The sequence below is a fragment of the Castor canadensis genome, chromosome 12 (assembly GCF_047511655.1).
Source record: "Castor canadensis chromosome 12, mCasCan1.hap1v2, whole genome shotgun sequence".
In the NCBI taxonomy this organism is placed as follows: Eukaryota; Metazoa; Chordata; class Mammalia; order Rodentia; family Castoridae; genus Castor; species Castor canadensis.
Genome location: NC_133397.1, coordinates 81,852,942 through 81,877,010, shown reverse-complemented (window position 1 = coordinate 81,877,010; position 24,069 = coordinate 81,852,942). Strand labels below are relative to the sequence as shown.

Below are 24,069 nucleotides of genomic sequence, written 5' to 3'. Positions count from 1 at the left end.
AGAAAAAGTCTGAGCATGGAATCTTCTGTCAAGTCCATCAGGCGCTTCTTTATTTCCACCTTCTGTGGCTCCTGTCTTTGACAATATTTAAAATATTCTTCCCTTTGTACCCGGCCCCAAATCCATTTACATGTGCTTTGAATTACTCTGCTTAAATTTAAACCTTCTCTGTTCTTTCTACTCTCACTGCGGATGGATGGTAGAATCAGAAGGAAAGAAACATCCATTCCTGGCCAATAGTCATACTCATTCCTCGAGGACAGAGGCCCTTGCTGAGCTTGGATATCAGATTCTATGACATACATTAGGTGTTGTGTGTTTTAAGTCATGCCTATCAAATAATGGAGTATAATATACACTTATTTTAAAACACTCTTATAGGTAAGTAAAAGTGGATCAAACAATTATTCCCCCCACCCCACATACTTTTTGCTATTTTTCCACAGGTTAGCTCCTCCCCAAAATGGCCCATCTGCCCAACTGACAACCACCTTGTGAAGTAACAAGAAACACTGTGAGCCAAATTGTCCCAGGCTGCAGTCTTTCTTCTTACTTCTCATTCCTTTCCTTTCCTTTCCTCCTCTGTTATAGGCATAGCAAGGCCCCCTCCAGCAGTGCATGGGCAGAAGACAAAGCTATGTCCCTCCAGAGTCTCCTCTAGATGTCTTTGTTTGCTTCAGGGGCATCCTCATGGATGCAATGCCACACTTGCCTGGGCCAGGACCAGGAAGGGACCATCCCTCACATGCTCAGCCCTACCATAGCCTTCCTGTCTCTCTTCCTGCTTGACTGGCAGTCTTTTCTTGTGTGTGTGTGTGTGTGTGTGTGGTCTTTATATATTTTTTTCTGCCTTCCTGTATTTTTCTTTCTGCATTTTTGTCTTATTTTTTTCTATATTTTCCTTTGTCTCTCTCCCTCTCTCTCTCTCTTCTCTCAATGAGTAATTTCTGTCTCTCAGTTGTTTTCTCTGGGCTTACTTTAACCACTTTTTCACTCTTGTATTTTTAATTTTTCTGCCTTTTTGTATTTTTTGGCCTTTCAGTGCTTTTCCCTCTCCTTTTGTATTTTTGTTTATGCATTTCTTTCTCCTTTTCCCCTGTATTGTTCTTCCTTTTTTCCCCTGGGTTAATTCAACTTTTATTTTTCTGTCATGTGCTTGTACTCAAAATTATGCCCCTCTTTTTAGTTTTCTCCCAATTAAACATGGTATCTTCTGCTCAGGTGTATGAAAAGTAGCTCTTCCCTCTCCACCAGTGGCCCTGTTCCTGGACTCTGCCTTCTCCAAATGCAGATGCCCTCTTCCTCTACTGATGGGCAGCTGCAGGGTAAAGGAGGATCCTTTGCTCGTGTCTCCTGACAGAAAGCGTGACTAGGTCCACAGCCAGAAGCTCACTGGAGGCTTTCTGAACTGGGAATGTGGTGTTCTTGGCACATTTGTCCCAAACTTTGAACCTGAGCTACAATTCCAAGGCAGTGGATAAACAGATCTCACTCAACATCCTGCTACATAAGAGATTTTTTTTAAATGGGAGAAAAGACAGATAGAGGGCCTTGCGTCTCCAGTCTCAGCTTGTTTCCTGTGAGAAATACATTCATTCTTCTCACTGCCCCAGACAGACTGTGATAGTTAATCTTGCTTGTCAAGTTGACTGGATCAAGGGATGGTTAGACAATTGGTAAAGCACACTTCTAGATGTGTTTGTGAGGTGGGTCAGTGAACCAGGAGGAAAAGACCTGCCTTGAATGTGGGTGGCACTGTCCAATAAGCTGGGGGCTAGGATGGAACACAAAGCAAAATTAGGGGGAAGTTTGCACATGCTCATAAACTGGATTTATCTGCTGCCATTGTCTACAGATTTCAGACTCTAGACTCTCCAGCCTTTGAACTTGTACTTGTGCCAGCACCTCTCCAGGGAGCTTCTGGGCCTTCAGCCTTGGACTGAGGCTGCATTGCTGGCTTCCTTGTTCTGAGCCTTCCAGCTTCTTGGATTGTATAGCTACTGACTTCCCAAGTTCACCAGCCTACAGATGACTATCCTGTCTCTGATTGTGTAAGACAATCTATCAAATCCCCTTTTATAATTATGTTTACATTCTATTGATTTTGTTCCTCTGGAGAGCCTTGACTGATACATAGATGGAAGAACATGTCTTCTAAATGTCTCAGATAGGACTGTCCTGGCTCTGGAAATCTCAGGGGAGGTGCCAGCTCTTGACTGGTCTCTGAAGCCCCAAGAGATGCTGAGCCTGGGCTAGAGTTTAAGTTCAGGGCATTGAACTCTGCTGCCTTGCTCTTCCCCCTTGCCTGTCCCTAGCTCTTCACGAGACCCCACTGCACCAGAGTCTCCCTCTCTCAGAAAGAGGCAGGTGGCTCGTCCTCTGCAGGGATGAGCAAGTGGGACAACCTTGTCTGGGGAGGTATGCCCCTGAGGTGCAGGGCTAGAACTCATGGAGAAACACAGTACAAAAATTGTGAGTGCTGTGAAAGAACAAAGGGCTCTAGCAACTGGGACCTACTGAGCACATTCTGTGTGCCAAGCACATATCCTAAGGGGCTCATTGTGTGCAAGACATTCTGATTTTACAGAGCAGCCTTGGAAGAGTCCAGCAACTGTCCCTAGGTCACATGCTGGAAAACAGATAAATTTAGCTCCAAAGAGTCCAACCTGTCTGGTAAGCCTTGCTGGATCCCTTGTCCCCAGCCCCCAAAAGCTGTGAATTAGGGCACACATCTTCATTCACACAGGGTCTCCTTAACTGCACAGTCTGGTTCTCAGCAGTGATATTACGTTGATGACAGTGCCTGGAGCAGGATAAGTTCTCAACAACAGGTACTCAGAGCACATACATGTGCATGTATATCTGGACATGCATACGCAGCTCCCCTCTAACCTGCTCTGTGTCCAGTTCCAGAACATGTGTCATCTTCTCTTACCTCAGATACTTATACATGCAATTCTGTTCACCAGAATATCCTTTTCCACCCAACCATCTCCTCCAGGAAGCCTCCCAGCAACTCCTTCCTCATCATGTGGTTTGGATGCTCTCTTCTGGGTTCCCACAAAGCTGGCACATCCATCCATCAAAGCCCTTGCCATGCTGCATTGCGAGCACTGTTCTGACCGGGGCAGGACTGCACAGTGCCCTGTGCCTGCTCAGGCCAGTGACTCAGGCAAGAATCCCCTCCCACAGATGGGTGTTAAGAGTGGAGGTAGGGGCACTGGTGGAAGGCAAAGAGAGAGGGAGAGTGAAATTGGTAGAGAGGGGCATCTCTTCCACATTAGTCACAACAGGCATGGGGTCCTCTGGGGTGTCTGCAGCCTCCTCCCTGACCTGCACTGTCTACATAAGCACTATGAACAGACCCCAAAGACAGAGTGCATCCCTAGTGGAGATGTAGCCATTTTCATCCTGACCAAGACTTCCAGCAGTGGGAACCTACATGTGTTAGGTCTGACCTGTTTCTGAAGTGTTTTCCCACTTAAGGCTTAACTAAAGTTGTCAGAATATGCAATCAATATGGTCTTGGCTCATGGCTTCTAAAATTGAATATATTACTTCCTAATTTCCTCTCCTTTCCCCTTTCATGTCCAGTGAAGAGTCTGCTTTTCATTACTTGGCCTTTAGAATAGAAAATGATTGTTGGTCATTTAGCATACGTTTGAACTTTACACTCCTGAAATCCATCTTGATAATTCCCAACAACAGATATGTAAATAAACGTTTGATACCTTCCCCTTTCTTCACGGCTTCCTTATTTTAAAAGTTCCTCCTTAACTGCTCTGGTGGAGGAGGGAAGAGAGGAGTGCAATCAGGAGACCTTAAATAGATTTTACAGGCACTGAAGCACACACACTTGGAGTCTGGTCAGCTAGAAGATCTTGTTTCAATAATATGCTCTTTGCATCCAGCTGAAGACAATGTTATGGAACCTAACTGCCCTTAGTGACTGCTTACAGTTGACATAAGGCAGAAAAATGTACATTTAATATGGGAAAGAAATTGTGCCTCAAGATCTTTGTTTCCTGAATGTCTGTAACCGCTCAGCTGGTAAGGGGCCCAGGAGGCAGCTGGAGGAGGCATTTGTGGGTCCGTGAGTAAAAGGTGATGGCATCGCATGCAGGAAACCCATCCATCCTGGGGGAATTGGGGAGATTCTAGTGAAAAGGTGACCTACATGAATAGTACTAACCCCACTGTAACTTGGGATTCCATAGGGCTCTGTGTTTTCATCTTCACTAATGACATCTATGTTCCCAGGGCTCAAGCTGGAGCCCTCAGTATCCTTGGGCTCCTCTTTTGGCCTACTCTCCATCAAATGCCTCTGAGTCCCACTGACCACCTGTGTGGCCTCTCTGCTACCACCCCAGCTGAGGCTGCACTCTCTTCCAAGCCATCAGTGACCATGGCCTTTAAACAGATCATCCCCTAGGACTGACCACAGGAATATCTTCCCTGACACCTGTGTGAGGCCATAGCCCCATACCCTGAGAGGAAGGTGGAAGGTCCTCAGCCTCACATACAGGATACACAAGGCAGCCCCCACAGTCACTTTCTACCAGCCCCTCTAGTGTGTGACCTGGGATACCAACTGGCTTGGAGCTCAAGGTGAACACACTAGTTGCTCCTTCACATCCCCAAGCCATGCTCTGATGGTCTAGCCTCACTCTCTGTCTGGGATGACATGCTGTGCCATTTATCATTCAAAACTTAGCTCTGTCCTCATGGCTGTTCCCACCTGCCTGTGAACCCACAGAGTGGGACAGCCCTCCCTCTACTCTGCACAGAATTATTGCCTTTCATGCCTCCTAGAGGACAGGGATTATGCCTTTTCATCTTCACACACAGGCACATCAGAGTCGCTGGGGGCAACACTTTTCAAACAAGGACCTCGTCTGTCAAAATAAGAATGTTCACAGATTTGTTGTTGTTGTTTTATTTAAATACAGACCTGAAGCTTCAACTAAGCATTTATACTTCTTTCATTGCCACTAAGGGACTTACAGTTTTTGGTTAATCTTTTTGGAATTTGAAAAACAGTACACTCTTTAGAACTTGGGAACAATGTGTGTGCTTCTGTCCACGAGGCACAGAGAGGGCGTCAAAATACTTGTGAGCAAGAGATGAACTAGTATCTGGTACTAAACAACAACAGCAGCAAAGTCAGTCTGTTCTAACTGCCTACCCACTGAGGTGCTGGTGGGCAGGTGAGGAAAGGTACCAGAATCTGAGCAGGTCACCAAGAGCTACCATGTGAACTGTAGATTGACTGTCCTCTCACTGTAGCCTTTCGTTTCTACCACCAAGCCTCTAGATGGCAGGCATCAGGCTGGAGTTGGCTTTGCTCTCCAAGTGGGCAGGTGGGAAGTATGAAGCCCTGAAGAGGCAGGGATGATCCAATACCCTTCTCTGAGCTATGCTGTGTCCTGATGCCACCTATCTCATCCCTGATGGAGGCTGCTGTTCCAACGTTGCCTGTGGTAACAAATGTTTCCCCACCTGGCTGTGCAGCTGCAGGTAGGAGGGCTGCTGAACAACTGAGTTGGCACCAAACCAATAATGGTGTTATTGGTTCCCTTTGCTGGCTGTGTAGCAAAGCACTGGGCTCTGGGCTGCTCCTCACTACAGCTGGGACTCAACAAACATCCATGATCTCAAGGGGCCACAAGGTCCTGCCCACTGGCCTTGGATAACAGACTCTTTCCTGTGAGAACCAATATAACTGTATCCAGTAGTGGTCAGTCCTGAACCAGTACATGTCCTAGTCACAGAGAACTGCACGAAACTGTGGTTCGGAGTTCAAATTCAGTCACTCACTCCAAGTCAAGTTCATCAGTAATTGGCCTAAGCTAGAAAAATGCATTTCACTGAGATGCTCTTCAATCATATGCTCAGAGTTTGCCCATGTCCCCAAAGATTTGCCTGTGTTGACACTAAGCTCTGTCTAATCTCCTTATCTTGTTTGGGTAGCTGTCCAACTGTCTACAACTGGCTCCTCCTTACCACCTCAATAGGGCCCTGTTTCCTGGGGTCTGGCCTCCCTGACATTGAGGTCACAATAGAATGACCAGATTTTCTGGGGCCCATCTGCCTTCTGACAGTCCCAGCCTTCTCCAGCACACTTCTTGTGACCCTAGCCATTGGCCTGGACCACCTCTATTGTCTGTATCATGCTCTCTGGATTCTGTGCTGCTGGCCAGCCAGGGTACCCACTACTGTTTTCCATGTGACATTGAGAGCCTAGCACAGAGCCTGGCACAAACCAAGACCCAGCAAATGTTCATTGTTGTTAGCCATCACCTTTCTCCATCAGATGTGTATCACGATTCAGCAGTTGAGACCTCCTGTTGTACTTTGAAGCTACCAGCTTCGCATATGAAAAGATAAAGTGCTTGGAATCAAGCAACCTGTGGAACTGCAGTGAGGCATGGTTTAATTTTCTCTCTAAGTGCTTTCATTGAAGTAGACAGCACACAGTCCGATGTGTAGCATGCAGAAATGGATACAGGATCATGGAGCTATGGCCATACAGACACAGAGCGTCTTCCAGACCTTTCTCTTCTCCTTCAGGCAGTACCACTGTCTCCCTCTCTGATTGTGACCACCATATCACCATCAACTGGTTTTCCCCTCTTTGAATGTCACAGAAATGTAACCACTTTTTACTCTTTTGTCTCATGTTTCCTTCACTAAACATAATACCTGTGAACAATTGCTATTGCATGTAGGGGTGGTCTGTTCCTTTTCGTTACTGGGTAGTATTCCCTTGCATGAAATAAACCAAGATTTATTTATCTAGACTCATATCAATGAACATTTGGTGTCCAGGTTCCAAATTTTGGTGAACACTAACAAAGCTGGCATGCACATTCCTGTATAAGTCTTTTTGTGAACATACATTTTCATTTCTCTTGGCCAAATACTAGGGAGGAAATTTCTGGGTTGCAGGAGAGGTGTATGTTTAACTTAATAAGAAACATCCACACTGTCTTTCTGAGAGGGTTTGACCTCTTTGGCTGCCACCAGTGATCAATCATAAGCACATGCACTGTTCTGGATCATTGTCAGGATGGAGCGTTGCCAGGCACGTTAGTGTAACCATGTCAGTGGGCGGGTCGTGGTATTTCACTGTAGTTTTGATTTCTATTTCCTTATGACTAATAAGATCAAGCAGAGTTTCATGTGCTCATTAACCATTCTTTTATCTTCTTTCATGAGGTGTCGTTTCAAGTCTTTTGTGCAATTTTTCTTAGATTGTGGTTTTGCATTATTGCATTGTAGGAGTTCTTTATATATTCAGGATAAAAGTGTTTCTGTCAGATGCATACATTGCAATTTTTTTTTCCAAGGTTTGTGGCTTGGCTTTGCATGTTCTTACTGGTATCTTTCAGAGAAAAAAAAAACTACCCTTGGAAAAAAATGCAATTTATCAATATTTAAGGTAATGGTTGGTTCCTTTTGTGTCTTTCTAAGAAATGTTAGTTTACCCCAACTGCCAAAGATAGTCTCTTAAGTTTTTCTGAGAATTTGATAGTTTTCCCTGTTATGATCAATCTTTTTGGGGGGTTTACTGGCATTTGATCTCAAAGTCTCCCTCACGCTTGTTAGGCAGGCGCTCTACCACTTGAGCTATGCTCCCAGCTCTTTTATGCCTTAGTTATTTTTCAAGTTGGTTTTTGGATTTTTGCCCACAGCAGGCTTCAAACTGAGATCCGAGAGGCAGCACTATATCCAGTTTATTAACTGAAATGGATCTTGTTAATGTTTTGCCCAGCCTGGCCTCAAACTGCAATCCTCCTCATCTCTGCTTCCCAAGTAGCTGGAATTACAGGTGTGTGCTTGGTCTATGATCAATCTTTAATTAACTTCTGTATATTATGTGGGGAAAGGTCACAGTTATCTCTTCATCATTGAATTTCTTTCATGTGTTTGTCAAAAATTAAGTGAACAAAATTTACGTGTATTTCAATGTCTGGACTCACAGTGTTCTATCACTCTGCTTCTCCCTACGCTAACATCATCCTGTGTGGACCACTGCACATTAGCACAGGATCTGAAATCAGATAGTGCCAGCCTTCCACACGTCTTCAGGCTTTGTTCAAATTTGTGTGGGCTATTTTAGGCCATCTGCATTTCCAAACGAATGGTCAAATCAGTCTGTGAGTTTCTACAAGCATTCCTGCCAAGACTTTGATTGAGATGGGTTGACTCCATACTCTCACTGGAGGAAGACGAACATCTTAGCGAGGCTGAGTCTTCACACACTGGCATGGTTTGCCTCTCCTGTCCTTAGGATGGCTTCAATTACTCCCTGCATGTTTTGTTGCTTTCAGTGTACAGATCCTGCATGTTTATTGGGACTTTTACTGTTAAATATATTTCCAAGGACTTCATGTTTGCTATTGTGAATTGAATTTTAGTTTCCAATTGTTTATTAGTAGTATATAAAAACAAAAATCTTTTTTTGAGTATTGAGTTTGTATCTTGTAGTCCTACTATTTATTAATACTGGTAGAGTTTTATTTGGTGAGTTCCTTTAGTTTTTGTATGTAAAATTAAGGCGGTTTTATTTCTACCTTTACAATCTTTATATATTTTATTTAATGTGAACTAGAAGTAGTAAAACTAGACAGTCATGCTTTTTCTTTACATTTAGGAGGAAATTGTGTCACTTTTCACCATTATATACAACATTAGCTTTAAGGTTTTATTTTTATTTTTAATTTTTTTTTTGGCAATTTTGGGTTTGGACTCAAGGACCTTGAGCTTACTAAGCAGAAGCTTTATCAACTAAATCACACACCTCTACTCTGTTTGCTTTAGTTATTTTTTGAATAGGGTTTCACTTTTATGTCCAGACCAGCCTGGACCATAATCCTCCTATTTACACTTCCTGCGTAACTGGGATGACAGGCACAAGCCACAATTTCCACTTTTTATTGGTTGAAGATGGGGTCTGAAGAACTTTTTGCCAAGGTTGGCCTCAAACTGCATCTTCCTGATCTCTACTGTCTGAGTAGCTGGGATTATAAGAGAGAGCCACCACATCCACCAATCTTTAAGTTTTTTATAAATGTACTTTTCCAAAGTTGAGGAAATTGCTTATTTACTAAGACTTCTTATCATGAACTCATGTTGAATTTTGTTGAAAACATTTTTACATTACTCATATATTCTTTCCCTTCATTTTGTTAATATTGTCAGTTTCATTGATATTTAGAATCATTGAGTAATACTGGATGTTAAACCAGTTTTGCATTTCTGAAATAAATTCCATTCTTTTTTTCATACATCACTGTATTTAATCATTAATATTTTATTTTGCATTTTTATCAATGTTCATGAGGAATATTCATTTGTAAGTTTTTCTTTGCACTATACTTATTGATTCTTGATATCAGTCTTAAACTGGCTTTGATTTTTTTGTTTTGTCTTTTTGGTGGTACTGGGGTTTAAACTCATGGTTTTGTGCTTGCTATACAGGAACTATACCACTTGAGCTATGCCTCCAACATTTTTTGCTCTGGTTATTTTGGATTTGGGTCTCACTTTTTGCCCAGGCTGGTCTGGACCATGATCCTCTTATTTTAGACTTCCTGCCATCACTGGAGTGACAAGTGTATACCACCAGGTTCAGCTTATTTTTTCTGTTGAAATGGAGTCTTGCTAATTTTTTGACCAGGTTAGCCAGGAACTGGATCCTCCAGAGCTAAGCCTCCCATGTAGCTTGAACTGACAAGTGTGTACCTAGCTATTGATTGAGATGGGGTCTCAAGAACTTTTTGCTGGGGCTGGCCTCCAACAGCAATCCTCTTGATCTCCATCTCCCAAGTAGCTAGGATTATAGGCATAATAGGCATGAGCAACTGGCAGCCAGCTACTATACTGTTTTGTTTTTAAAACAAATAGTATTATGATTTGAATCTGAAATGTCCCCCACAGATTCATGTGTTGAATGCTTGGACCTTAGCTGGTGGTGCTATTTTGGGAGGTAGTGGAAACTTTAAGAGGTAGGCCTATTTCCTCCAAATAGGGTGTGCCCGTGAAGGGTATCTTGTCCTTGACCCTTCCTGGCTCTTCTTTTTGGATCTGCCTTGCCACAGGCCCAGAAACAACCAAGCCATCCAGCAAGGACTGAAACCTCAAAAACTGTAGCCCAAAAAAATCCTTTCCTCACTTAGGTTGTTTTTCTCAGGTATTTTGTCACAGTGACAACAAAACTCACACAACTGGTATTATTTTGTCCTTAGGATTCAACAATAAAATAATCTGAACCTGGAATTTTCTTTGCAGAAATGTTTGCTAACAAAGTGAATTTGCTTAATAAATATTTTTAGATTTTCTATTTTTGTTAGCTTTTGAGAGTTGTGTTTTTCCAGGAATCTATTCTATATTACTAAATTCTCTTATTTTAGTTATTCATCACCTTCTCTTAGTGTATTGCATTGTAATGTCTCTTGTGTATATTGGGATGTTATTGTGTCCCCTGTTTCACTTTCAATGTCATTTGTACTCTTTTTGATCAGTATTGATATGGATCAATTTTGTCATTTCAAAGAACAAACTTTTAAGTCTGCCAATTTTCTAAGTCATAGTTCTATCCTAATTTTTATTATTACCTTTATTCTGCTTATTTTGTCCTTCCTTTTCTAGCTCTTTTAAGTGGGTGCTTACCTTATTTATTTCGGAGCTTTTTCATCTGAGATAAGCATTTCAATCACACACTGCTGTCTAAAGACCCCTTTCCTGCACTCACACAATTTGGTATGTTCTATTTTCATTATCATTCAGCTTGAAATATTTTCTGATTCTTTCTTTGATTCACAGTTATTTTTAAATGTGTTGCTTAATGTCTAAATCTTTGGGAGCTTTTCCAGATGAGGCTCTGTGTTCAACTCCCAGTCAAAAAAAGGAAAAATACCAAAGCCATAAGGAGAGAAGGGAAAATGACATGAGCAGACAGTACATGAAAAGCAGATTGAGAGCTGGTGGCATGGCTCAAGTGGTAGCCTAGCAGGACAAGGACATGAGTTCAAACCTCAGTACTGCCAAAAAGAAAAAAACCAAAGGCTTATTGAAGTGGCTCTCACATGATAAAAGCTATTTAAGTCACTTGTATTTAGAGTAACACAGAGATACCACATCTTGGCTCTCAAGTTGGCAAAAATCAAAAAGTATGAGTCCAGATTCTATTCTGCTGAAGAGACTGAGGAAGTAAATATGGCTGATGTCACCCTTTCCCTATCTCTGAGGTTTCAGGTTTTAATGCTTATCTCTTACCGAGCAATGGGAATATACTCCCCACCATAGGACCATCCAACACACGGCAGCCATGGTCTCACTTTTATAAACTGGTTCAATTCTCTGAAGGGTAATTTGGCAATACTTAACAAAACTACAAATTCACTTACCTTTAGACCCAGCAATTTCATTTCTAGAACCTACTCTAAAGATATAATTCCAACAATACTAAAATTTATATGTTAGGTTGTTCATTGCAACATTATTTGTAATTATAAAATATTGAAGGGAGAATTAATACAAAATAAAATTCATGTCAGGTGTTGGTGGCTCACACCTGTAATACTAGCTACTCAGGAGGCAGAGATCAGGAGGATCCCTGTTCAAAGCCAGCCCAGGTAAACAGTTTGCAAGACCCTACCTCAAAAGTATCCAACCCACAAAAACAGGGCTGGTGGAGTGACTCAAGGTGTAGGCCCTGAGTTCAAGCCCCAGTACTGCAAAATAAAATAAAATTCATAACAGAGAGGATGAGTAAACTAAGGTATATCCACAAAGTAGGTTATTTTTCAGCTTAGAAAACAACTGAAGTTCTAATAAAAGGAACCAGGCTTCTTGAAGAAATGATTGATTATAGCACTGGTAGGAAATCTGTAAGATGAGCCAGAAAGTAATAAGTGCTCAAAAAAAAAAAAAAACCATGGGGGCACATCAAAGGGGCATAAGGACCATCCCAAAGGAGCTCTCCATGGCCACTCTTAGAACAATTTAAGCAAGAAAATAAATAATAGATAGTATTGAATTATAACTCAAAACATAAAATAATATCTATGAATCCATATGGATATAAACAATGATTAATTGAATAAATACGTAATTTGAGGAGATCCTTCTCCCCCAAATAATAAATGTGGTAGAAATGAGGGAAAGAGAAAACCCCCCACTAGTTAACACTATGGTATACCTTGTTTCCAGGAAGATCCACTGATGGATGCTAAACATAGTGGGTCAAAGTTTGAGAAAAATAAGATTTCTGCATAGTCAAATATCAGTCCCATCTTGCCCTTGGAGACTAATACCATAAAGAAGCCATTATGATTCTTGATCATATAGGCTATCTATAATGAGTGGGTTCAAGTAACTGACCCCAAAGGTCCCTTCCAGTTCACAAACTCCCGTAGAAGTGGGTGTATTCCAATGTAACTATCAGAAGTATAACTTCATTTCCCTTTTCCTTACATTTCCTGCTTTCCTTCCCATTCCATTCCCATGATAGGTTTCTCTAGGAAGGGATTTAGGGCTCTCTATAAAAAAAAGATGGAGAAAGTTGGAAGTGAGGGGGAAGGAGAAAGTGCAGTTCTTACTATTAGGCTGTGCCCAGGTTTCTGTTGGGTGGAACAGGGAGCAAGAGAGAGGACAACAGCACGCAGCAGGAGCATCTCCTATGGCCATCCACTACACAGAAGGAGGTGCCAAGCTAGGGTGTGAAAGCACTGAAAACTGAAAGATGGGCACAGTCTGCCTTGGATCTTTCTTCCTGTCCACTCCTGGGTCTCTATAAACCAGCTTAATTTGATGTTACCTTTCCCCTTCTCAGGAGTTTTGAGATTTAAGTCTTTTTGTCCTACTGAGCAAGGAGGATATGTTTCATATTCTAGGACTTTCAAGCACTTTAGCAGAGAGGGAGCCTCACTTTTGCACAAAGTGACCCTTGCATGGGCAGCCATCATACCAGACAAGTACAAAAAGGTCCCCTCCTTCAGGTCATCTTTCCTACTCAACTCAGCCTCGGGGAGTAAGAAGATGCATCAAGCTCAATGTAAACTAAGAACTCAGGAAATTTGGGTTCTAATTCCCTTTCCTGTCTTTGATGATCTGTGACATCTGATGATCTCTTGACATTTCTGTCCCACAAGAGTTTTAGAAAAACATCTGCTCTCTCTCTCTCTCTCTCTATATATATATATATATACACATATATATGTATACACACATACATATTTGTGTGATATATATATATATATATATATATATATATATATATATATATATATATAGATATATATCTCCTGTGGTTTTATTACATTTTGAAGATCTATATCAAGAGCTTTAAAGTCATACACATCCAGAGTAATCAGGTTAAACACTGACCACAACAATAAAAACTGTAAGCAACAGTAATTCTTCTAAATAGAAATCTCTACAAGTTACATTTCTAATAATCTTATTTCCAGCTTGCCTCAATTTTCCATCCAAATCTTCAAATAAGGAAAAATAACTTAAGGGTACTTGTTTTGGAATTAGTTTGCTACCTCTGAAATTTATGGATAATTCATGACACTCATTTGCAAACCACTTCTTTTTTTCCTTTTGACTTGGTCTTGTGGTGGAAAGTAACCTGCATCATTTTTATTTTTAAACCAGTCTTTCCTGAGGAATTCCTACGAACACTGAAATCAAGGCATGACTTGTGTGATGAGAGAACGTTACAAGTAATGAGAGAAAGAACATGAATCAACTCCAGGTTGACTAGGACTATTTTTGGCCCATGTGTAGTCTCATCTCTCTACCTACCCATTTTTGTCATGTACATTTGAAAATGAACAATCCTTTGTCAAACATATTTATTGATTGTTGATAATCTATCTTCTTTTCCATAAATCTTTTTCATAGGATGACCCACGTCCCTAAAAAAATATCCTCAATATGACAAGTTTCCCCCACTAGTGAAAGAAAGATGTGGCAACCATGATAAGCAGTTGTTTACAACAGGAGCTGGAAAAAATGAGCTTCCAAAGGAATCCATGCCACTGTCAAGACAGAGGGAATTGCTTGGCCCCATTTTGAGGCAACTTCTGGCTACTCCAAGGAGGGGGATGCATTGTCAGATGATTGCAAAGGCTCATTCAGTCATGGGGCTGAGTGGTCATTTCTCTCACTGCACTGAGAAGGATTGTCCAAGCATCTCTTAAGTTAAATGTGCTTTTGAAGAAAATCAAAGAAACTAGAGAGCTAGAAAGAAAGGCATATTTCTGAAGTCCACCAGGCTTTTGCTTTTTTCACTTAAAAATCCTGAAGAAAAGAATGGGACTATTTTTAGGAAAACCTGGAATTCTGGATGAACTCACCCTTCCTTGGCCAATATCCAAAGACTATTGGCCAGACTCTAAGTCAGATGTTCAAATTGCTGAACAATATCATCTTATTTCAAGATGCATCAAATGTATGTAGGTAGACACAAAATACAGCTAGCTGAGCAAAAAGCTGGGCCAAAAGTACATAGAAGTATATAAAAATATAGAAGAAGTCCATATTCTTTTCTCTAATCTTGTAGTCTTTCTTCTCATTTAGCACATATTTCACTTTTCCTTGGTTAACATTAGATGTGGACTTATCCTAAGGCAGGAGCACTGCTTGACAATCTTTGTGGTCACCCTAGGCCTAGCCCTAGAAAACTGTCTGTGCTCAATGAAGATTTAATTGCACTGATTATGAAAATGGTTACATTAATGGTAGCAACTAAGATAATTAACATGAATACAAGTTATTTAAACAGTTTTTACATAGTCCATCTTATTCCATTCATACAAGTCTGGTAAACTTTATAATTTTTAACATCCTAAGCCTAATGTTTATTTTATGTTTGGGAAACATAAAATATGCATGTGGAAATATTCTTCTCTCAAAGTCAGAAAGTAGGCATTTAGGAAAAAATAAACAACTTCTCCACCAGCAGAGAATAATTATAAGTAGAAAATTTTTTGAGTATTTAGTAAGCCCCACAGAACATCTAATACTATGCTGAAAATTGAATTAAAAGCAGATAATGTATAGTGGATCTATTCTAATATCAATGGCATGAAAACTTGAAAAAAACTTGGTAGATCCACAAACGCTCAAGATAAAAGAAAGTTGGAGAAATAAAGTGTTAGCAAAATAAATATGGAGAAATGTAAACCTTGATCCACTGCAATCTGGCTTAATATTTGTAGAAAATCATTGGGTTGTATATAAAATCTAAAAACTGCACACTGTTAACAGTATTTATTATGGCCTTGTCTATAATAACTGAGAAAGTAGAAGCATCAAAACCTTGTGCAATCATGTTCTTATTGATATAAGAGTGTCATGTTGTATTATTCACTGGAAATACTGGTTTAGAAAGATTGCAGTCTCCTTTATGTTTTACTTCAAAAGCATTTGTATCAATGCTAAAACTACCGAATAGATTTTGATTTTGGATGCTGTGTTATTAACCTATGGCTGTGTAGCAAATTATCTGCAAATTTAGCATCTTAAAAGAAAAAGGTACTCATCTCACACAGTTGTGAGGGCTAGGGATCTGGGCATGTCTTGGAAGAGTGCTTCTGTCTCAGGCTCTCCATGAGGATGCCAACAAACTGTTGGCTGTCCCAGTTCTTACAGTCTCTGAAGATTTCACTAAGGCTGGAGGAAACTCTTCCAAGTTCATTCATGTAAATTTGGTAAGAATTTTAGTTCCTTGCCACATGTGCTTCCCTTGGAATGAGTCATGAAAAGGAGAGGAAGAAAGGAAGGAAAAGAAAGAGGGAGAGTGAGAAAGAGAAAAAGGGAGAGAGACTAAGATACCAGCCAATCTCAAAGATTGATGTGAACCAATCTCACATCACTTTTGGTGTGTTCTATTAGTCATATACACCAACCTTGGCACAATGTGGGAACTATATGAGGATATGACTACCAGGAGGCAGGATCGCTGAAGGCTACCTTTGCTCCTGGCCATCACAGCTCATCCTCTAGCCTCTGATGATTCACATTCCTCCCGAAACACACTCATACCTTCCCAAAAAGACTCCATTCCATTACAGTATTGGCTCAAAATCTAGAATTTCATCATCTAAATCCAGTCTAGGTGCAGATAGGCTCCTCAGGTGCCATTCCTTAATTACACTTTTTTTTTTGTTTTGAGTGCTAACTAAAGAGACAAGTTATCTATCTTCCACATGGCCAACACCCAATGGTGGGATCAGATAGGAAAACTGATCCTATATATATACTCTCATTCAAAAAAAAGGAAAATAGGAGGAACATGAGTTAGTGGTCCATAGAAATTCTGAAATCCAACTGAACAACTGTTGAGAGTTCCTTGATTAAGAAGCAGTCCTACTTGTACCTGGGAGAATTTATTTTCCATGGCTCTTGGCTCTACCTTCTGGGCTCCTGGTTCTTCCCTTTTTCATGAAAGGGACTTGTTTGTGGTTGGATGTTTTTCTCACTCTACTTTCTGACTGTAGGAGCTTGGTGACGCAAAGGCTCTATTCATTTTGCACTGTCTCAGTAGCTTGTAACACAAGCTGAAAGACATTTCTCTTAAAAATTGTGTGCATCCCCTATGTATCTTTTTGGAGGATCAAGGAGTATGACAAGAGCCATATCCTCAAATCTCTTTGACATAAAAGCTCTTCAAGGTTTGGAAAGGCTTTAAGACAGTGCCCCTAATATTTGAGATGCTCTATAGTTTGAATGAGAGGGTCTGTGAGGCATACCCTCAATCTCTCTAAACGGCCTTTTGCCTGACTGAGAACCCACCTTGAACTTTTTTCTCAGTGACGTAGATTACATTTTTGTTTTGAAGACATTTCTTGTTTTTCTTTAATTTTAGCATTGTTTGCTGATATGAGTTGAGTTGTATCTTCCAGAAAGATATGTTCAAGTACAAATCCCAGTATCTATAAATGTGATTTTCTTTGGAAATAGGATCTTTGTGATCAAAGAGGACTTGATGTAATCAAGTTAAGATGAGGTAATTAGGGTGGATCCTGATCCTGTGTGACTGATGTCCTTATAACATAAAGAGACACCAGGAATCACAAGTGCTTTGAGGGATAGTCATGAGAGGCAGCAACAGGGAAGCAATGTGCAAGGCAAGGAGAGGGGCCTCAGAGGAAACAACCCTGCTACTACCTTGATCTGGGACTTCCAGCTCCCCAAACTGTGAAAATTCCTGTTGTTTCAGTCACTCAGTCTATGGCATTTTATTATGGCTGCCTGAGCTCCCTAACATACCCACTTTCTGAAAGATACTTGAAAATACCTTGCTGTTGCCCAACAAATGTTTATTTCTCTTCTTTAAAAATATTTTTAAAAATAATTTTTGTTTTGAAGTATATGATTATACATCAAGGCATATAATACTGTACTTAGATTTGTTTCTATATAAAATGTATATATTTGTGAATAAATATGTATAGTTAGACTGCTTCTAATCTAATGTGAGAGCCTGGGCTTTCACTAGGAGGTGTGACACTTTTTCATTTCATATTATAGCCCATTTTTTGGGAGTGGGGGGCAGGACTGGGGTTTGAACTCAGGCCTCTGTGCTTGCCAAGCAGTTGTTCTACCATTTGAGTCATACCTCCAGTCCTTTTGTCTCTGGTTATTTTTGAGATGGGTTCTCAAAAAGTATTTGCCTAGGCTGGCCTAAAACTGCAATCCTCCTGATCTCAGCCTCCCAAGTAGCTAGGATTACAGGTGTGAGTCACTGGTACCTGGCTGTAGCTATGGCCCATTTTAAAGCTATTCTCTCACCCTCCAGGAGTGAGAACTGGAGGGATTTAGGATGGAAAGGAATAGGAAGCTGCCTCTCTATGGTTTACTGTGGGCTGAATTAAAGGATCCATTGTAATGGAATGTTTTTTTTAAGGAATTACCAGATCAGGGCAGTTCAAGATCAAAGCACTAATCTTCCAGGGCCAAGGAGAGGATCTTGTACTGGCCAAATTAGAGACAAAAGTGATATCACAATTAGTGGGAAGCAGATTTGGGGAAGCAATCCTAGAAAAATCCTCAAACCAAAGATTAACTGGCAGTCTATACTATTTTTTTATTTTTTTGGCAGCACTGGGGTTTGAACCCAGGGGCCTCACACTTGCTAGGCAGCTGCTCTACCGCTCGAGCCACTCTGCCAGAGAACAGACAGATACACTTGAAGGATCTTTAAGAGCATGCTTTCTTAGTTATTCTTTCTTCTGCCTCTGATGATACAAACTTTGGTCACTTCCTTATCTTTGCTTTGTTTTCTGCAGGGACTTGGAAAACAAGCGCCCTATGTACAGTACTCATGTTAGCTTTCTGTTTAATGAAATACATATTTTAACCTATGCTTCTCCAATTATTAAGGGCAGAACAAACCAACATCTCTTCACTACCTTGCAATTAAAGTAAGAATTTCAGCATATTTTTACTTTATTTTTTAATCTTACCTTAAAAAATAGTATACTCCCAATCTATTTTAGAAAGTTAGCTAAATTTTTTGCTTGTTTGTTTATATGTTTGTTTTGGGTTTTTTTGGTGGTATTAGGGTTTGAACTCAGGGCCTTACACTTGGTAGGCAGATACTCTACTAGTTAAGCCATGCCCCCAGCCCATTTTTGGCTTTAGTTATTTTTCATATAGGGTCTCATGTTTTGGCCATTTTACCTAGGTCTCTTTGTATCTGGAATTACAGGCACCCACCACTATGCCCACTTTGTTTTGTAGAAAGGGTTATTGCTAACTTTTTATCTAGGCTGGTTTGAGCTACAGTCTTCTGGTTCTCCACCAGAGTAGCTAGGATTGCAGGTATTAGCCTCTAGGGACTGGCCCTTAAGTTTGTTTGGTTTTCTTTTGATGGTAATGGCGTATGAACTCAGGGATTTTCAATTGAGTCACTTCTCCACCCCTTTTTATTCTGGTTATTTTGGAGATAGGGTCCCACTTTTTGCCCAGGTCAACCTGGATCATGATTCTCCTATTTTAAACTTCTCAGTCTTGCTGAGATAACAGGCATTTGCCACCATGCTCAGTCTTCTTCCATCAAGACGGGGTCTCCCAAACTTTTTTTTGCCTAGGCTGATCCAGAATTTTGATCCTCCCAATCTCAGCCTCCTATGCATCTTGGGATAACAGGCAAGTGCATCACCACACCCAGCTATTGGTCAAGATGAGGTCTCATGAACTCCCTGTCCAGGCTGGCCTCAAACCATGATCCTCCCAATCCCAAGTAGCTAGGATTACATACATGACCCACTGGCACCCAGCCTGGCCCCTAGGTTTTTAAAAAACTTCATATTTGTTCTAAAAACAAATACACACACATATGCACATACACATATTGGCTTCACAGGGACCACCACCGAGGCTTTTATATCTTGTCTTCCTTAGTTTTGAGTTACTGTGATTCTTTTAAATGTCCTACTGTGATTCTTTTAAATACATTACTGCATGTGGAGCTAGTGAATAAAGACTGAAGCTAGTCTAAATTTTTCCCCTTTTGAGTGAACCATTATTTTCGGTCTAGCTGCTTCTGTGATACTCTCTTTATTTTAGATTTTCAGGCTATGTCAAGCTCTAGGCTTTTTCCACACGTTTCCACATGTTTTTAAAATATATATTGAGGAAATGTTCTTCTATAATATGTGTGATTATTATTGCTGCCCCCTTTGTTCTGGCATTTTCAAGAATGTTTGCTGTCCGTAGGTTGGATTTTTGTCATTTTTCACTGTGTTTATTTCCTTCTCTTGCAATTCCTTCTTTGGCTTTCTCTTTCACTGTCTTGGAAGGCCAGTGCATAGGCTGCAATTTCTCTGTTGTTAAATCTCTGGTGCAAGCATACTATGTCTGTCTGAGATTATATCCTTCTCTCATTTTGGTTGGCTCCATGTTTGATAAGGCCAGGATATGCAGAGTGACTTAAGCCATCAGATTGTGCCCTGCAGCTTGGCAGAGGTTCCCCTCTGATCTATGCCTGGAGGATGGATGGATCTGCACTACTCCTAGCCCAGCTTCTAGAAGGTTCTCACCAAGTGTGGCTCTGCTCCACATGCACAAGTCTGAAGTACTTAGTACTTCAGGACTCTTCTGCCTCCAGAGCATTTCCATTCCTATGCACCGTGCACCTCCTTCCTTTCTACCCTGCTGCGTGTACCCAAAGACATGACCAGGTAATTGGGTAATTGATATAAAAAGGTAAACTGCAAGGGCTGTTGCATGGGCCCCATTCCAGCCCTCTTGGCCCCTAATTCCCAGGCAGAGGGAGAGCAGCAGCCTGGAACCTGGTGATGCAGCCCTCAACCCCGAGCCAAGATAGTGAGAGGATGAGCGAAGTGTTCTCCCGGGGTCTTGCTGGTTCATCATGTTGGATCAGAAGATGGGAAAGACCTTGCTGGGGCCAGGGGTCGTTTCCACAGAGCAACCTACTGGTGCTGTACATGGTGGAAATTCCTTCCTGATTTCTGCCAATGCTGACATAACATTTTATGGTTTTTGCAGAGATTCATGAGCATTTTAATAAGAAACAGAGTGCATCTGAGACTAGCACGATGTTCATTTTTACATATGTCTGATGCACATCCCCCAGAGAATAATGTGCTTGTTATATACATAGAATGATGATTTTCTTCATTCAGTGAAGGTTAAATACCATCCACTCATTAGCTCCCATGGCAGTCAAATGATGCTTGTGGGTGCAATCCTAAAACACCACACAAGGAGTTAACAGCAGCATTCTGGCTTCAGAACAAGCTAGGCCATCCTGCAGATCAGCCCATGGGAGTGCATGGTCATTTCCTGAAGCTTGTGATTAAGCTGACTCATCCTCTATTAAACTTAGCAGATGGTCCATCAGTAAGGATATGCTTTAAACATATGTCAAAAGGAAATTTAAAATACAACACAATGTATCATTACCTTATAATAAATTCTGGCCACCAAACTCCGCTGAAGAACCCGTTCACGAAAATTCACAGCTTTCAACAGAAAGGCGAGACTGCCAACTGTGTCCAAGCTAAATGCGAGGAAACTGGAGGGAAAACACAGTGACTATCATTATTATTTTGACTTCACCAAAAAAAAAATTTCATTTGAAAGAAACATGGAGGGTTTGTTCATCAAAATTTTTTTTCCTTACTACACAAAATTATAATAAATACACAGAACCTCCCCATTCCATCTCTCATGGTACACATGCTTTCTTTCCGGTACAGTATTTTTCTGGTGAATGCTTGGCTCTAGTTTATTCTACATCTTTTCCTTGTGATACAGAGATAATTTGGTTTCCTGCTTTTTTCCATTGACTGTTGTATTATAAGTAATGTTCAATATTATGTATATAGTCTTGCTTTATTTACAGCCATAATATTTCCATCAAGAGAGTTTATAATAAGAAGGGGACTAAGGTAGAAAGGAGAAAAATAGAAGGATGAGCCAATTTGGGTTATAATACATATTTACATTGAAATGTCACAATGAAACATCCTGTATAGCTATTTTAAGCAAACAAAATGTGATTTTTTTTTTTTATAAAAACAGAGACCAGGAAGGCAAAACAGGTCCTGTCTGGGGGATTGGTATCAGTGGGAGGGGGAATATGGTGGAAATATCATGTACATATGTAAATGGAAAAACGAGACTATTGCAACTATTCCAGAAATGGAGGTAGGGAGACAAAGGAGAATGGTGGAGGAGGTTTATTCAACTATAATATTTTGTAAGAATGTTTATAAATGCACAATGTACCCCAGTACAACAATAATAAAAATTAAAAAATCATGGTTGACTAACTCTTACAGTGGCGTATTAGTAGTCAAATATATGGGTCACAAAGTATTTGGCAGTGAGTAGTATTTATTAGATACATTACATATCAGAAAATAGGTGCTTAAAGTATTTGGTATTCTTAATAATTCTAGGATCAGATACACACCGAGGCTCAAAATGATTCAGTCACTTGCTCACGGTCACACAAGCAGAACACAGTCAGGCTTGGACTTTATGTTGGGAAACACTAGTGTTTCAGGGAAAAGGAGACCTGGAGAGCTGGAAGCAAAGTAGATACAGTGTGCCACAGAGATGGTGACTTCCTTTTTTTATTTTTTATTTTGGTGGTACAAAGGTTTTAACTCAGGGCCTTATACTTGCTAGGCAAATGCTCTACCCCTGGAATCACACTCCTCACCCTTTTTAGCTTGAATTAGTTTTTTCAAATAGGGTCTTATACTTCTTGCCTGGGATGGCATTAGACCTCAATCTTCCTACCTATGCCTCAAGGGTCGCTGGAATCACAGGTGCATGCCACCATGCCTGGCTTGTTCGTTGAGATGGGGGTCTTGCTAACTTTTTGCTCAGGCTGGCCTTGAACTGCAATCCTCCTGATCTCCAAGTAGCTGGGATTATGGTGTATGCCCCCATACCCCACCTGAGATGGTGAATTTCTTTAGCAGGTCATAATTTTCACCTTCCCTGTTTGGCAAATGGGGAAACCAAGGCACAGGAGAGTTAAGAGACTTAAGCACAGACTCAAAACACTCAATCCCAAGGTTTTTCCTCACACAAGTCTACTTTTTGTGCTACTTTTATGCCCCTTTCCCCAGAAGTTTCTGGATAAGCTAGGAAAAAGGATAAGCACTTAATTCACAGTTAGGGTTTCCCATAGCTTGCCTGCCACTTTCCCCATCCTAGAAAAGTAAGTGACTGTAAGCCAAATAACTTAGATTCCCATTAACTAAACATTAAAATCCCAAGTACCTATTATTCAACCAGATGAAAGAAACTTTTGGAAGCAACTGTCACAGCACTTCTGAAATGCTAAATGCGGAATTAGTACTTAGCTTCTGTGTCATCAGGGAAGACAGGCAGGACGTTATTCACACGCCAGTTACCAGGAAACCTGAATTGCTGTGTATCAGTGCTTACTCTGAACCTGGGCTTCCAAGGTCCAGTTCCTGTCTCAGTTTATCTTAAAAAAGGTGCAAAGCAGTTTATTGAAAAGTGTGCCTTAGTCATTCCAGGGGTGATTCCTCTGAAACCTGGAGGATATGTATGTTGTTATAGAAAGTGCTTTTGAATCCTGGGATATTTGTTGTCGGCCATTGTTTGTCTATCTGAGGTTGTAAAGTGCCTGTGTTCTAGGCAGGATCTTACTCACGCACCCCTGTGAATTCCCAGGAATTGGAACTCAGCTGGGATTAACATTATTCCTTAAAAATAGGAATATTGAGGTTGGGCATGCCTGCAATCCCAGCTACTTGGGAGAAAGAGATTGGGAGGATCACAGATCTAGGCCAACCTGAGAAAAAATGTTAGAGAGACTCCAACTCAACACATAAGCTGAGCGTGGTGGTCTGCACCTGTCATCCCAGCTATACAGGATGCTATAGGTAAAAGGCTAGACTAAGATACTACCTGAAAAATTACTAAAGCAAAAAAGGACTGGGAACATGGTTCAAGTAGTAGAGCATAAGGCCTGAGTTCTAGTACCTCCAAAAGAAAAAGAAAAGAAAGAAATATTGACGAAAGGCACACTCTCTTTACAAGAAGGTCAAAATGACTATATTTAAGTAAAATTAGATTGAATACATAATTGGTCATCAGAGAAATGCAAGTGAAAACCACAATGAGGTAGCATGTACTTCCACCAGGATGACTCAAATTTAAAACACAGACATCAAATAGAGAAAGAAGATAGAGAGAAACCAGAACTTTATACTTGCTGATGGAGATGTAAAATGGCAAAACAATTTTGAAAAAAGTTCTCACAGATTCTCATAAAATTAAACAAACACATATTGCTATTACCTAGCAATTCCATGCCTACCATTCGCTGAAGAGAAATAAAAACAAATGTTCACCATTCTACTCACCTGAGTAAAAAATTAGAAACATCCCAGGTGACTGTTCATTGTAAGAAAATGGAAAACAAATCCCAGTATATCCATAAAATAAAATATTACTAGGCAGTAAAAAGGAATAACTCTCAAAAAGCATTATGTCAAGTTATTGAGCCAGCTACAAAAAGAGTACAGACTGTATGTT

The 24,069-nt window shown here is 40.6% G+C and overlaps 1 protein-coding gene across 1 annotated transcript in view; it reads right to left on the bottom strand.

Annotated features, from left to right (window-relative positions):
- Window positions 1–24,069, bottom strand: part of Acoxl (acyl-CoA oxidase like) — a 353,884-nt gene that overhangs the window by 73,342 nt on the left and 256,473 nt on the right. The window contains exon 15 of the mRNA XM_074050254.1: window positions 20,947–21,058. Within this exon, the coding sequence (XP_073906355.1) occupies window positions 20,947–21,058 (112 nt within the window). The remainder of the gene's footprint in view (window positions 1–20,946; window positions 21,059–24,069) is intronic.